Source organism: Crinia signifera, chromosome 9 (assembly GCF_055691185.1).
Source record: "Crinia signifera chromosome 9, ASM5569118v1, whole genome shotgun sequence".
Lineage (NCBI taxonomy): Eukaryota > Metazoa > Chordata > Amphibia > Anura > Myobatrachidae > Crinia > Crinia signifera.
In genome coordinates this window covers 57,946,783-57,964,259 of record NC_139225.1, presented here as the reverse complement: position 1 = coordinate 57,964,259, position 17,477 = coordinate 57,946,783, and the positions used below count along the sequence as shown (strand labels likewise).

General features: G+C 41.3%; 1 protein-coding gene across 3 annotated transcripts in view; it reads left to right on the top strand.

The window, feature by feature from the left end:
- Positions 1-17,477, top strand: part of MID2 (midline 2) — a 241,980-nt gene that overhangs the window by 11,327 nt on the left and 213,176 nt on the right. For all 3 annotated transcript variants that reach the window (XM_083159114.1, XM_083159113.1, XM_083159112.1), the window contains exon 2: positions 4,501-5,210. In XM_083159114.1, coding sequence (XP_083015240.1) covers positions 4,551-5,210 — 660 coding nt within the window. In that variant the 5' untranslated portion in view covers positions 4,501-4,550. The remainder of the gene's footprint in view (positions 1-4,500; positions 5,211-17,477) is intronic.

The window sequence follows — 17,477 nt, the reverse complement described above, 5'->3', positions numbered from 1 at the left end:
AATATGATGAAGTGGAGTGTCACAAGGGTCGGTACTAGAGCCCATTTTATTTAACATATTTATTAACGATATTGGGGTGGTAATACTCAGCAATGTATCCATCTTTGCTGATGACACAAAATTGAGCAGAGTAATTAGATCAATCGAGGATGTCTCTGCGCTTGAAAATTATCTTAATAAACTAGATGAATGGGCAAACAAGTGGATTATGAGGTTCAATGTGGATAAATGCAAGGTTATGCACCTTGGGAAACATAACCAATGTGCTAGTTATAACCTATGCGGGGAGGCATTGGGTAATTCAGAACTTGAAAAGGATTTAGGAGTCCAAATAGATAACAAACTGGGGTGTAGTGCTCAATGTCACAAAGCAACAAACTAGGCAAACCATACTACAGTAGCATGTATAAAAAGGGGTGGAAACTAGGGACTCAAAAGTAATTATGCCACTGTACAAAGCATTGGTTAGACCACATCTTAAATATGGAGTACAAATCTGGGCCCCGCACTGTAAAAAGGACATCATAGAACTGGAAAGAATCCAAAGAAGAGCAACAAAGCTAATAAAGGAAATGGAGAATTTAAGCTACGAGGCCAGATTGAACAAATTGGGATTGTTTACGATACGGAAGAGATGTTTAAGGGGGGACATGCTTAACATGTATAAATATATCAGGGGCCAATATATGGAACTGTCAAGCGCCCTTTTTACTACAATGAAGGACTCTAGGACACGTAGGCATGAATTTAGATTAGAAAAAAAGATTTTGTTCCATTAGAAGGAAAAATGTTGGTACTTGTGTGGTTTCACGGCGGCAGCCTAAGCTACGTTGTCAGCATAGCCCAACGGCTGCCTAGCATAATCAGCATAGTCTCTCCACGGCAACCCTGCGTAGTTAGCGTAGTCAGCGTAGTGTTCCCACGGCAGCCCTAGTCAGGCAGCGTAGTCAGTTACCGTACTGTCCCCGCAAGCTGCAGCTCTGTCCCCGGTGTCCCTGGCAAGCCTACAGAGCGCCTCTCACACAGCGCCGGTAACCACCAGATCCCCTGCACTGGCGGACGCGGGCGGAGAGGCACTCCATCTGCCTGATACACGCAAGCGTCTCAGACGTTTGTGCGTCTCAGTAATTCTTGCGGCAGGGTACGGCAACCCTGCCAGTGTCCGCTTCAGGGAGATGGGGTTAGGGGTTCGGTAGCATGTACGTCTCGTGCACAAAGGGGGGTGCGGGTGCAAGTGCGTCTCCTGCACAATAAAGGATGCTCCATGTTACATACTGGCAAATGCCTTCATTTCAAACCCCCACTATCCATGCAGCCCAAAGCGTCGCTTACTCTCTTTTTCGTATGCCCGGGTGCCTTCCCTTGTGGTGTACTCACCACCAATACAGTGTCACAATGATGGGCGCTACTCCGGGACTTGGTGCAAATAAGTGAAAATTTATTCCTCCTTTACGGACCGTAAAGGAGGAATACATTTTCACTTATTTGCACCAAGTCCCGGAGTGGCGCCCATCATTGTGACACTATATATATATATATATATATATATATATATATATATATATATATATATATATATATATGCATGTATCTTATGTGTGTGTGTTTTTATATTGAGGTACAATACATACTGTTTTTATATGTGTGTGTATATGTTGGTTGCCGAGACGGGGACGTGCGATTGTCTCACATGCACACGCATCCCATTCTCATCAATCGGCGCACCAAGACAGAAGGATATGGTGCTTTGGTCGGATAGATGAAACTGGCTCGATTTGTATATAGGCCACAACCCATTTATAAATGGGGCGTGACATTCTGGGAGCTAGGCCACACCCATTTTTTAATGGTTGCGGCTCTTTGTCTTAACAGAATTTTTTTGGGGCTCTTTGTCTCAGATGGGTTGGCCACCCCTGGGCTAGTGCCTTTGCACATTAATCACCTACTTTAGGGGCCTGCACATGGGGCGACTTCAGCCCTGTGCTGAGCGATGCAGTTAAGCCCAGATGGTTCAGCACACATCTCTGATACACATGCTATGCACCAGCGATGTGTGCTGAACTACAGTACCTGTGCTAACCAGTGTTCTCTGGTGAGAACACTGGCTACTGTATCTAAATAGATTTATAGTGTAGGCGTTAATGATCTAGCCTGATAATAGTGTCGTCCAAGACCACGCTGCATGCACACAGAGAGATCCTTGCCTAATTTCTAAGCAAATATGCAAAAATCTCCCCGTCTGTAGGCCCCATTAGCCTACAGATACATCGCTTTGTCTTCATTATTCTGTTTCCTTAAGGCCATCTTATATACTTTCACACTAGTTGCTTCTTTTTTCATAAACCATGCTGGTTTCATTCCTTGTACTTTTCCTAAACCTTTTAATACAAAGGTCAATTGCCTTTAGTATTGCACTTTTTATTTTTTTTCCAACTCTCCTGCACGCCTTCCAAATTCCCCCACTCTGCCAATGAATAGCTAACACATCTCCCAGTCAGCCTTTCTAAAACCTAACCATGTCTTGCATATATCTGTAAAGTTTGCCTGCGCTGCAATAAAGCAATCATAAACTGCACATATGCTATGCCATACATACATCCAAGGATGTAGATCAGGGGTCCTCAAACTACGGCCCGCGGGCCAGATGCGGCCCGCTGAGGACTTTTATGCGGCCCGCCTAGTGTGCCGCTGCCCAAGTGCTGGCGCGGCAATCACTTTCACTTGCCTTACATGCCGGGAGAATGGGCAGGCTGGCTGGCGAATGGACGGGCGGAGGAGTGGCCTGGGACGTCAGGGGAAGCTACAGTGTCTGCCGGTCCATCCCGTCTCCCTGCATAAGCTTCTCCTATGCGTCTGACGTCATCACGTCACGCGCTGCGGCTGCACAGAGGAGAGTAGCTTACAGAATCCGGAGAGAGGAGCCGGACAAGAAGGCAGCACGGAGGGAGCAGTGGCACTGACTGAGCAGACACTGACTGTGTCCCAGTCCGCACACAGTCTACTCTTGACTGTGTTCTTATTGTTAGAGGTGCGTTTTTTTTATACTAACATATTTAAAATGATATATATGTATATATATATATATGTACACTGCGCAGCATGCACTGTACATCCCCCGCCCATGTCTGTTGTGGTGGCTGCCGTTACTGTGTACAATTGTACACAGTAACGGCAGCCACCACAACAGACAGGCGCGGGGGATGTACAGTGCATGCTGCGCAGTGTGCATGTGTGTGTATGTATATATATATATATATATATATATATATATATATTATTGATTCGGTATAACCCTCCTGCGTTCGCCTTTCTGTTTGAAAAAAATAGCCATACACACCCAAGTCCGGCCCTCCGACAGTCTCAGGGACAGTGAACTGGCCCCCGATTTAAAAAGTTTGAGGACCCCTGATGTAGATAGAAAGTGTCGATGGATTCATTCATTCATCCATCCATTTAAAGGATCTCTCTGCATCAGCAGGACACATGGAAAAGGGAGTTCACAGGAGTATGACTCCGGACACATGGAAAAGGGAGTTAACGGGCGTTTGACCCCTGGCCCGACACCTGCTTTTGATGAATGTTTTGCACTCAGCATGTGATAGGTGTCCAGATACTGACTATGGATGGAGAAACTGGTCAGCATGGTCCTTCCACAAGAAGACATATGAATAATATACATAGACTATTAGATACTAAAATGTGTCAGGTAGTAAATAGGTTGCTAAGTTTTATCAGAAAAGTGGCAACAGATGGGTCCTACTTAGAATCAGACCCTTATTATTGGATTAAAATCTGTGTGCGCGCATGTTTCAGGGCAGATGCTGGCAATATTGTGTCTTCTCATATGTTTTCCTGCACCTTAATCTGAGTCCACACTGGGACAACACATTGGGAAACCCAAGTTTGTGTACCTTTCACCTAGTGTTCACTCTAGGACTTATTCAGGGCAGGGTGCTAACCACCGGGCAGGGCACTTTTTTTCAATCGTGAGGGCAGATTATTATTATTATTATTTATTAGAAATTTACATTAGAAAAAAAAATCAACATATATAATTAAACTTTGTCATACTCTGCCCATTACATATTCTGTCGTAATGACAATTGCACATTATGGCACACACAGTAACGCATCTTACACATTTTACCACAAGCCGTAATACCCATTACACATGATGGCACACATTGAAAGTTCTCAGCGGCATGTCAGCGCGGTAGGAGGCAGCGTAAAAGTGCACATTGCCACACAGAAAAAGGGCAGGGTGCATTTTGAGGTTTTAAAAATGGGTTAGATGCAGCACCCTGCAAAAGAAGCTTAGAGAGAACCCTATTTCAGCCATTCCATATGTCATCCTAATGTTGGCCAGTGTGTACCCAGTGTAAGTCAGTCAGTGTTTGTCAGTTTCTAGTTGCAAGTCACTTCACTCTATGATGAAATATTTAGCAATAGTCTCTTGTTCTCTATCTTCTCTCTAAAATTGTTTATTGGTTTCTTCTTTAGGTAAAAGAATGTACTCCAAGGTATCCTATATCTGAATGGTTTAGCTAAAGATGGAAACACTGGAGTCAGAACTAACCTGTCCAATTTGTCTGGAGTTATTTGAGGATCCACTTCTGCTTCCTTGTGCACATAGCCTGTGTTTTACCTGTGCCCACCGTGTACTGGCTTCTGGAAATTCTTCCAGTGAAATAGTGGAACCTGTCACTGCTTTTCAGTGTCCAACCTGCAGATATGTCATTTCACTCAATCACCGTGGCTTGGAGGGGTTGAAACGTAACATTACGCTACAGAATATTATTGATCGCTTTCACAAGGCCTCTTTAAGTGTTCCGAGCTCTCCCAGTGACGACCACAGGGATAAGATATACAAAACTGTGCCGATCATGGCAGCAGAAAGGATTCCTTGCCAGTTCTGTGAGGTGGAGCCACCAAGAGATGCTGTGAAGACATGTATCACTTGCGAGGTATCTTATTGTGACCGTTGTCTACGTGCAACCCACCCAAACAAGAAGCCTTTCACCAGTCATCGTTTGGTGGCACCTGTACCAGATGCGCATTTTCGTGGACTTGTTTGTCTGGAGCACGAAAATGAGAAAGTTAACATGTACTGTGCAGCCGATGATCAGCTTATTTGTGCCTTATGCAAATTAGTTGGTCGGCACAGAGAGCATCAGGTGGCTTCACTTAGTGATCGATATGAAAAATTGAAGGTAAGACATGTTATTTACCTTGTTATAGGTGCAACATATATTGATACATTTTAGACACATGAAAGCTATGAAATACTCATACTACAATGCTGTAAATTCACTGTAGAAAAGTTGTGCAAGCTGAAACCCAATCAGGGAATGCAGTGCCCATGTTTAAGATTCTTATTGGTGCTCCAGCTCACATCCCATCTCCAAATCATTACATAACAAAGAATTTCAGCCAGAGACTAACCACTTGAACCAGGTGGTCGTGTATCTTTTCCAGATCACTGAAACTGAAAATGTTGAAGTTTGACTTGATTGTTTTAACCAACCGTTCCATTGTACATCTAATAAAAAGTCGGAGAAACTCCCATATTTTCACGACAGTATTAGATTGAGCTCTGATGCAGGTCAAAAACTGAGAATTAGTTAAATACTTGATTTTCTCTCACAATACTTTTTCATTTTTTTCATTTATCCCCATGAAGATGTAAATGGGTTGGAAAAAACATTCTATTTACAGATGTGTCCTCATATTTCTAGCCTCAATAGATGCACGTATACGACAATGTATGACATTTTAATATTGTGTATGACTGTCTTTTTACAAACCGCAACAAAACTTGTATTGGAAAAAACTGATTGCTATGCTGTAGCACTTTGTATAAATATTCAGAAGGGGAATTCAATTGCTGGCAAACCTGTGTGACACACTGCGTGGTTTTATGGCAGCATGACCTTGCACAAAAGTGCACTTTTGAGTGAATTGTGGTTTGAATTGGCTGGGCAAAGGTTGTAGGACATGGTGCCATTGCTGTAATTTAAGTACACCCACACAAACACTGCAGCAACAGCAATTCCCCCCAGAGACTCATTTGCACACAGATACACAGATGTGTAATGGTTAGCATTACTGCCTTACAGTGCTGAGGTCATGGGTTCGATACCCACCATGGACCTAACTGTGCAGAGTTTGTATATTCCCATTGTGTTTGCGTGGGTGTGTCCGGTTTCCCCCCACAATCCAAAAATATACTGGTAGGTCAATTGGCTTCCAAAAAAAATTAACCTTAGAATGTCTGTGTGTGCGTGTACATGTGGTAGGGAATATATAAGCTCCACTGGGGCAGGAACTGATGTGAATGTGAATGTTCAACTATACGCTGTAAAGAGCTGCGGAATATGTATGCGCTATATAAGAAGCTGTTAATAAATAAATAAATAAAAGTATTGCAGAATAGTAATTAGCAAAGTCTAGTAAGAAGCAAGAAGAGAGGTCTGTTTGGTTCCACTGCTGCAATGATGTATGAGGGCACCTCTGTAAAGTAAAAAAGCCGGGACTTGCTTCAGAACCCACGGGTACTTCCCCTATTAACTAATTAAGCATTCGGAAGTTTTCATTTAGCTTAGTTGAGCCAATAACTACATAATTTAATTTTTTTTTTCAAAAATTAAATTACCCCAAAAAGGATTAAAGTATTTCAATAAAAAATAACTACTGTAGGCACACCATGCTTTGGGCACAGTACCTCACTACGCTCGGCACACTATATATTTCTCCCTCCGTGCCCTAGTGGATGGTAGGGCATGAAATACTGCCTGTTGGCACACGTCGGCTCAAAAAAATAAATGTATAAAACCCATGTCAACCTTTTTACGGTCAACCTGCCCATGTCCACCTAATGCTTGTGTCGACCTAATGACCCTGTTGACCTAAGGCCTTGTCGACCTTCAGTGGTCGATCCAATGCATGTCGACCTTAGGTGTGTCGACCTAACTTCCGTATACCCTTTATGGGTACTCTAACGCTGTGGTTATACCCTACAGTTCAATTAATGTTATATTATCTGTATATTTGAAATTCATAAACATCTTATACTTAACTACTTATTTTACTGTAGGAATTTATAAACCCATTTTCAAATTTTGTCATTCCGTTGTCTTTATTTCTGTGGGAGAGATGTACTAAGCTTTTAAAAGTGCTCAAATGGTGTGAGTGGTGAGTGATAACCAACCAATCAGCTCCTAACTGTGACATGACAGGTAGATGCTTATTGGCTGATATTATTATTCTCCACTTTATCACTTTTCAAGCTTAGTACATCTGCGCCTATATCTTTTAATAAATAACTTGCATAGAGATCTGCTTCATCCATTTGCAATATCTACAGTATGGAGAACAATACTTTGTACCATATTAAATTTGTAATACCACTTTTACATCTCAAATGCCCTGTCGCACACAGGATTTTGACATGGGTCCTTCCCAGGAGTGACTCGGCATTTGCGCTGTTTGGTGCTCACAGTGATCCGGCTTATTGCCAGGTTGCGGACATCATCCAGGGGGCGGGGCAGAGTGGCGGCGCATCAGGCAGGATACTGTGTAAAATGAGTGATAATAAAAAATCATAAACAGTCAAGTAAAATAGTAAAAATTACACCAGAAAATAGGCATTTGAGCAATTATTTATTATTATTATTGCTAGGCTACTGTATTTATACTTCATTTGTTTAGTATAATAATTACCCTTGCTCAGTAAAATTAAATGTTAACTTGAGAAATCTGATCAATAAGGCATTATCTGATCAATAATAAAGATTACGTTCTGTATGCAACAGTATGTGTGCAATCGTTTCTAGCTTGAATTATATTCAACTGAAGACTTGCTGTAATAAACAGTAAATAAAACAACTGTATTTCAATATGAGAGCAGACAATCTAGTATTTTGGTATGTAAAGCCGAGGAAATTGGCCAAATGAATTGCATAAGGGAATGGAGAGACCAGAAAACAATCAGGCAATTTAGCTGCTTGTATTTTTAGCATTTCTCATGTTGCTGATGATAGAAATAAGAACAATGACCTGATTCAGATGTGGACACTATTGCGTGCGCAAAAGCAGCTGCCATCAGAGGAGCAAGAGCCATTATATGAAATTCTAATGTTAGCCTTTTCCTTGTGCACCAGTATGCACTGGAGAGTACACTCGTTGAGACACAAGCTTAAAGTGTCTGTGAACAGTGCAACCCCATCGGCCAGTCTAAACACCCCTCCAGAGTGCTCCGTCAATATTTGCAACAGCCTTTGGTCGCCGTATTATCCCCTTGTTAAATTCCTTTGAACATCACCTCTGCGGCTGTGGATCTGTGTTTGGAAATGCAGCTGCATTGACTGACACAACCATGACACTCCCATAACAGGTTCGTAAGACGGCCCTTATTGGCAAACACTTCAGGCCACCACTCAACAGTCAACACCCAGGAATGACCATGGTTTTCTGGCACCAGAAACAGTGGTCTTTGTGTACACTTAGGGGATTGTGTGCGCTCAGTTTTCTGGAGTTTTAGCACATGAGCAGTAACATATAGGGTCTTATTCTGGTTCACTCCTTCTGGAAAATTCCTTTGTAGATAGACAAAACCATGTGCACTGCAGGTGGGGCAGATGTTACTTGTGCAAAGAGAGTTAGATTTGGGTGGGTTTTACTTCAAAGTGAGATCTATATAACATAATATATAATAAAACCTTCAGATTTTTTCCTGCACAGAAACAAAATAACTCACCTAAATCTAATTCTCTCTGCACATTTTACATCTGCCCCCCCTGCAGTGCACATGGTTTTGTCCATCTAAGAAGGAATTTGCCGGAAGGCGTGAACCAGAATAAGGCCCATAATCACTCAACTGCGCAAATAAGTATTGCGTCCACCTCTGCTCATGCCCAATTTGATGCATGCCTAAAAGTTACTCAAATTGCTATTTATAATGAAAAAACATCATTTGTGGTATTGTTCGTTTAACTACAGTCCTTTCAGTGTCACCAATGGCAAATCACTACAGGATCTGTCTGTAGGTGGATTGGCTTTGTCAGCAAAAACTTGTTTATATGTAATTTGGTACTGGGTATTATCACGGCAGGTCATTGTACAACCAAAATTCGCGACCGCATTGCATCGAATGCGATATGATCGCATGCGATGCAGTGCAACCGATTTTAAGTCGCACATGCACCCAGATGCCTAATTCCTATGTTAAATGCCCCCCAGACCCGATTTTAGATTGTACACCCACCCTGATGGGTAATGACTATGTTAAATGCCCCCCCATTGTTAACGCCACCCCACTATCAACGCCAAACCGAAGCGTGGTGAGCGCCAGTGGTACGCGTCCTCCGACCTTTTCATACCCCCACTATCCACGTCGGCGTGGAGTTGAGTTTATATAGTGTGGCGAGCGCAGCGAGCCACCGAGCCCGAAGCGTGGCGAGCGGACATATAATACTTGTGATGTTATGCTCGCCACACTTTGGGCTCTGTGGCTCGCTGCGCTCACCACACTATATAAAATCAACTCCACGCCGACGTGGATAGTGGGGGTATGAAAAGGTCGGAGGACGCTTACCGCCGCCCCTCGCTCGCCACGTTTCGGGTTGGTGTTACTAGTGAGGTGGCGGCGTTAACAATGGGGGGGCATTTAACATACTTAATACCCATCAGGGTGGGGATACAATTAAAAATCGGGTCTGGCTGGGCATTTAACATTGAAATCATGTCGCATCGCATTCCATTATAATGCGACGCGATATTAAAATTGTACACTCTGCCCGGGAAAAGCCTCAAATCGGTCCCATCGCATACCTTAATTAGTGCGATGCGATGGGCGCCGTGATAATACACAAGTACCTGATATTCTTATGTTTTTCATTGCTTGTAACTAAACGTTCAACATATTTAAAGCTATTCATTCTTACACCACATGCTTTCAGCACCAGACACCACTGCTGCAATGGCTCAATTTTATCTTTATATATATATATATATATATATATATATATATATATATATATATATATATATATATATATATATATATATATACATATACAGAGAGAAAGAATCAGGCTGGCACTCGTGGGTCTTTGCAAAAAAATCAATGTATTCACATCAAGTGAAGTTCCAACGTTTCGGGGCTGCGCCCCTTTGTCAAGGTGTGTGATGAACACACACCTTGACAAAGGGGCGCAGCCCCGAAACGTTGGAACTTCACTTGTTGTGAATGCATTGATTTTTTTGCAAAGACCCACGAGTGCCAGCCTGATTCTTTCTCTCTGCACTATCTTCGCCTGACGGGCACCGGGGCAGTTGGCATAGAGGAGCGAGTGCCGGACCGCATTGCCATATATATATACTTGAATTTGCTGTATGTCTATATCATTGTAAATATCATTAATGCAAACTGTTTTGTATCTTAAGACCAATTTTGTTCTTTTATATTCTGATTAAAACACTGTAAAAAAAACAGAGCTTTGAGGCAATCATTTGTAAAGGAAAATAGCAAACCTTTCAATCAAACTCTGATTACCAAAGTACATTACATATATGCCATGGAAAGAAAAACATCATTATATGTCCATTGTAGAAAAATCATTATTTGCATTTGTAATAAAGTAGCAAAAACTACAGGAATAAAATGTGCCCTGTTGCCAAGTAAACACCTATTAGGAAGATTATTTTCTCCCTGGTTTTATACATTTATGAACATCACCAGCCGTGGTGTGTGTACATGTTTTTGCTGAAAATAGTAATGCTGGTTACACATAAACAATATGTCGCGGGACCATCGGCTTGTTTGTACAGCATCAGCCACCGACCTTCTGGGGAAAATGTAATAGGATGCGAGATTTAGAAAGTGAGACATTTGGTAAGAAATTGACCGTTTTTTTTTAAAGCGGCAATTCATTTACACTGCAAAACCAGTTTGATCTTGCAGTGTAAATGATTGCTGCTTTAAAAAAACAAGAGAATTTTTTTACCAAATCTCTCACTTTCTGAATCTCTCATCCTATTAAATTTCACCCATTGTGTCAGCTGTGCCAGATGGCAGATGCCGATATAGCTTGGAGATATATTGTTACATCTGCACTTGTGCATGAGCTACCGGCTGAAGCACATGTTGGCCGCAGGAACCACTGACATTGACATAAGTACTGGTTCCTGTGGCCAGGCCAGTGTGTATGAACAGATCGTTTGTGCAAAACACTTACTAAATCTGATCCATCGCGTATTTCAGATAGCACAGCACATGGGGAAATCTGTGTGCTTCAAACTTTGCTGGTTGAATCTTCACTAGAAATGTATTAGAAAAAGATTGTAAGTCCAACCTATTACCATTTTAGGACCAACATATCCATCTAGAAAACAACTGTACGTCAACAAAATAATATGATGAAGGAGACTTACATTTTTTTTTAGTTAGAAATTGAACTCTTGAGAAAATATATCAGCGCCTATCTTATAATTTGTATCCTTAAGTATTGTTATACCTCCTTCACTCCATAGACTGTAATGATATTTATTTTTGATAAATGATCTGCTGTAAGAAAAGAATATTTAGCCATAAATCAGAAATAAAAGTATGAAAGCACAGACAATACACATAACTCATGAAACTTGAGTTGATTGATATGACTGATGAATCTCATAAGCACAAAGTCTTATTACTGTATAAAAACAAAGAAACAAAGTTAGGAAGGAAGAGGGGGTGAAGGCTTGGCAAAGCCTATCAGTTTCTATCTATCTATCTATCTATCTATCTATCTATCTATCTGTCTGTCTGTCTGTCTGTCTGTCTGTCTGTCTATTTTTAGCCAAGTTCAATTAATCAAATTGAGATATTATGAACTTGCATATGGTTTTCACTTTGTATTCTGAATTAACATTGTTCTGTAAGCCCAGTCAAACTGAGGGAGATGTATTAATCCACGGAGAGAAATAAAGTGGTGAAAGATAATGTACCAGCCAATCTGCTTATGTTATATTTCTAGCACAGCCTGTCCAAAAAAAAAGTCCAAAGCTTGAGATTGTTGTCACTCTTACTAAAGTCTCCCCAATGCATAATAATCTCTGCATAGACTTTTCATTTGTGTATCAGAATGTAAGAAGCTCTGTATATATATCTATATACATATCTATAGATATATATCTATAGATATATATAGATATATAGAAATAGTGAGACAGAATGCGTTAGTTGAGAAATCTAGCTGCTTGTCGCAGTATTAATTGTTGTTTTTAGCGACTCAATTTTTTTAAATTGGGAAAACAACAAATATTACCCATGCAGCACAGGACAAAGACATAGCGCAGTTTTCGCTGGCCCAATGATCAATATGCCCACAAATCACTTGTGAAAAATTCTGCATCCTCTAATTCACTGTATTTCAAGTAACTCCACAGAAAGACCTGCAATGGGGCTTATTTAAAGGTGGACGTAGGTTATGTCAATTAGAGTACTAATAAACCTTGCACAGACATGCACGCGCATCACCATTCATACACTTTTATCAATAAAGATACAGACAACTGAATTGGCGTGAACGGTGTCAGCTTTTTATTTGTAAAGGAGGGCGGCCTATTTGAACTAACTAAGTATTATGTCTAGAGAATCTAAAAAATTCTGTAAAATTATTATTAACTACCCTCACTATCTATGGTGGCGGGAAGAAGAACGGTGACAAATATATAGGTATATAGGACTCAATACTAATTAATAAGCAAAATCAAAAATCTTGAAAAATAAAAAAATCATCCAACGGGCCATCTGCCCGTGTCCAAGGACAGACCTCCTGCCATATCCTTGTACAATAACAACTCAAGAGGGAAGTGCTCAATGCCCTTCCCTCGTGGGGCACATCACAAAAAGTAAAATCGGGCCACCTGCCCATCCTACCACAACTTGAGGAATATCAACTAAAATCTGCAACAGTGATGCCCTCTCTCCCAGATGTAATAGGATAAGCCATTTTCTACATTTGAGCTATCCCCAGGGCAAAAACTATACAAATGAACTAACTACCGTTCTGAAACCGGCCACCTAAACTAAAAGCTGACACAACATAACCCTACATACTAAGCAAACTAATAATAAGGGTGGGTGGGTCGGACAACGATCAGAAGCAAAGAGGCAGAGGCTTCTGGAAGATTCAGTGAAGTACAACAAACCACTCCCCCTCAGACTATGTTACAACCAATCAACTAGTTCCCAGCCTTAAGCCAACCTCCTTCACAAATAACCAGCCAACCCCCTACAGTCAGTGTATTCCTGATGTGCAGCTATATAGTCTGGAAAGTTTATGTCATTCCAGGCACACAAAGCACCTTTCATGATCTTTCTTTTAATTGCAAATTCTGACAAACTAAAAGTCTTATTTGTATCTTGGATTTGCATTTATTTGATAATTGGTCAAGAACAACATGGAAAGTTGCCATTGTCAAAAATGGCTCATCGGAATAGGTCACGCATACATTCTAGTACCGCGCTTCACAGATTCTAGTAATGCGTTTCACAGCCACACTGCCTGTCTCCTCAAACTGTTATTCCACTTGTGTATTGAGTCCTTTGTTGGTAGAGTTTGTGACTATCTTATTCAGTAGTTATTCCTGTGGGAGCTGGTCAGATCTCTGGTAATGCGTAATCCCAGAGCAGATAAAAAGGGAATGACTTCCTTACAAGTCAGTTAAAGTAAGTTGCATCTGGCTGATGGTAGATTTTTAGAATAGTAAAAATGGGTGTTGAATGACATCCTACATAGAAAATGCAACTTTTGCATTTATTAAATACTTTTAAGTCAGTATTTTTCTTCTGTATGTGACATTTCATCTTGCAGATTACCCTTAACATTATACTATGTATAAATACTGTAGGTTTTAATTTGCCTTTAACATTTACTGTGAAGGCCCAAATGTAATAAGCTGTAGCTTGGCGCAATTCTGGCAATATACAGATGTGACTTCACTCTGATAGCACCGGTCCTCTTTTCTTGTGTCTTTTAAACTAAAAATACGTCTATGGGGTAAATTTACTAAGATGGGAGTTCTATTGAAGATGGGATGTTGCCCATAGCAACCAATCAGATTCTACTTTTTATGTATTTAGCACCTTCTAGAAGATAATAGATAGAATCTGATTGGATGCTGAGGGCAACATCCCATCTTCAATTGAATGCCCATCTTAGTAAATGTACCCCTTAGTTGCAATGCCAGGTGACTAGGATGCACCAAGAGACAGTGCTGATTAATTTGATATGTGACACTTGTATATCTGTGGGCGAATGAGTCTTGAATCTGTATACAAAATGCTACAATGCTTTTTTTACACACAGATACACAAGAGTTACCTATCAAATGAATCAGCACATCATGATTGTATTGCACTGCAATTAAGATGTATTTTCAGCTAAAAAAAAAGATGCCCAAAACTAGCAGAATCTCTGCTGCATTCCATATTGAGGCTGTATGAGGATGCACCTGTAGCCACTAGATTTAAAGTGACAAGTAAAACCACATTGCTTTTGGCAGAAAATTAGAGCGAATACACTTGGGCCTAAAGGCCCCCATAAACTTGTCTGACTTGTCTGAGCCATAAAACGGACCCAATTTCTATGGAACGTCCCCGGCAGCTCCCTGGGAGTCCTCACATCCGACGACACTTGATTTGCCATTTTTTTTTAATGCACTAGGAAAGCTCTGGACACAGGTTTTAAAATCTGGATATGAGCAAACTACTCGGATTGGCTGCCGCAGTTCCACCACGGCTTCCAGGACTCCTGGACTGTATGTCTGAATGCCGGGGAAGCGATGAGCACATAGTAACATGTGGGGTAAGGGTGGGTGTGAAATGCATACTGTGGGCAGTATTCAGTGCCACTGATTCGCCTTGTTTTACGGCGAATGTGTGCTATTTTCGTGCTCCAAGGCGAATTTTTACTGAAAAAGTGATTCACCCTATTCAACGTTCACTGAATGACAGCCAATTCGCCATCTGTTAGTCACCGCAATTCGCTGCTGTTTTTCAATGTGTTTTTCACTGTGATTCGCCTTGATTTGCCGTGAGTGTATTCAGTGCTAGGATGGAGAATTGCTTTATGCGTGATTTTCGCCTTGCTTCACCGTGTAGCAATCACCATCTTTTTAAGGTGAACTGGAATGTTATCTTTTTTGGTGTAAAAAATTCAGTAATTTTATTCTGTGAAGTGGCATGCTATTTTTATTCATGTGCACATGAATATATATTTAATTGTAATTTTTTTTTTTTTTACACATAAGCCAGCAGGGGGCGGGGAGCCGCTCATTAATATTCACTTCACACTGCTGCAGCTCCTTACATATGCACGAGAGGGAGCAGTGCAGCTGCTCCCTACCCGCGTCCCCTGCCAGCTCTCCCGGGGGGCATCTGCTGCTGCCTGTGTCCCCGGGAGCCCCCCCCCCCACACACACACCTTCCGGCACAGGCAGGGAGGCTTCCATCTCCCTGCCTGCCGTCTTCCAGGCGAATGCCAAAGGGGTTAAAATTCGCCGTCAGGGGCAGCGAGCCCCTGCGACGTTGAATAGGGCGACAGAGAGGGCTGGCAGCAAATGTGCAGTGAATCCTAAACAAGATTCGCTGCACATGCCGAAAATCGGCAGTGAATACTGCCCTGTATATTTGGATTCATTCTAGATGGAGTAAAATCTGATGGCAGCAATATCCAGAGGAGGAGCACAGTAATATTTTCCAATTGTAAAGCACAACGGAATATGCTGCGCTATATAAGAAACTGTAAATAAATAAATATATGCTTTAATCTATCCTTAATGAAACTTGAAAAACCCAGGTCTGAGCTGGAAAATTTCTGGGTTGTATGTCGGAAGTGCCTGCTGTTTTCTATGGTTCTATATAAAATTATTTGCTAAATTTCTCTGTGCCAATGCAAATTTATTCAGCTTTCTTGTATTCGCTGACATATTTCTGTCTCAGAGCTGAGAAAACAGATCAACTTTATTAAGGTAGCTCAAAATTAAATTCTGGGGCAGCCTTATGTATATACCATGCATTTGTATTTAGAGTAACTACTGTACTATTATGCAGAACGTCTGGCTGTACTGTATAGAAATCTGTGTGAGCTCTATTGGAAATTCAGTTATACACCTGCCAACATTTTTCACTGTACATTCTTTTAACCAAAAGGTTAAAAGGTCGATATAGACAACGTCTAAGTGAACCACATCCCCTCGCATGGTGCCTCGCTGTGCTTGGCACACTGTTATATTCTCCATCCACGCCGTAGTGGATGGTAGGGCATGAAATACCACCTGTCGGCACATGTTGGCTTTTTTCATGTCAACCTTTTCCATGTTGACCGTTTGGCCCTGTTGACCCTGCCGACCTTTTGACTGTCAACCTTTTGACCCTTAGAACCTATTGACTGTAGACCTTTTGACACTGTCGACCAATAGTGGTCGACCTTATGACTGTCGACCTAGAGTCAATCTATCATGAGTCCAGATACCCTTATTTTTTTAGCCATGATCCTTTTTTCATTGGAAATACAATCTCTGCTGTCAGATGTTTGGCCATGTGATTTTTTTAAATGATGCCTTCATAGCTGTGGTAAGTCTTTCCGGTGCTTCTCCCCCTTACAGGGTCTTTTTTTTTTACAATATGCTATTTTGTCCTTTTATATGAATAACTTATCCGTATAGCCCATTATCCTAGCATTAGAAAAGTACTCAGCTTAGTGTAGTTGGTTCCTTTTCTCTTCATTGCTAATGCTTGGATCTGATAAATCAAACTCTAGTGCTAATTACATTTCCCATTTTCTCACAGTCATGTGCATTTTATTTCCCATGAGCACCGCTGCTAATCAATGCTCATTTTCTCCGTCAGTCTCTCCATCTCTCAGTACACATTTTTAATTTAGCAAGTTGTGCTTCTACTTCTGCAATGTGATCACATATATTTTTCGAGTGTTTCTTTCTTACTGTTGCAGAATCTGCTCTTTATGGTTCTTTATTTTAGTTGTTCTTTCAGCATGTTCACCTTCTGCAGTTCCATAACTCTAGTCAGAAAGGACTTTCTGTCCTCGTAACTCACAGTTCTGGTTGAGCAACTCAGGTTACTCTTCTACAAGTGTGTTCCACTACTGTCTTGCCTTGTGTTTGTAAGAGATAACAATTTTGCTGCTGCATTCTGCTACTAAAGTCGCTTGACATTAGCTTCCCTTGTGCCACTTTTGTTTTTTCATGTATTTTGTTTTGGCATACCTTTGGAACATGAACAAACAGAATGACCACCATGGTAATACCTTTACCAATGTCTCACTGGGTCTGATGGAATGACTGCCCTGGAGACCTCTTTGGGCCTGATTCTGTTTGGCTCTAAGCTTCGAAGATCACAGCTTATCGAGTGCCAGTGAGCTCATCCTGTCAAATATCCTCTCCGCTGCCGATTCCCCTCGCTACCATGCGAG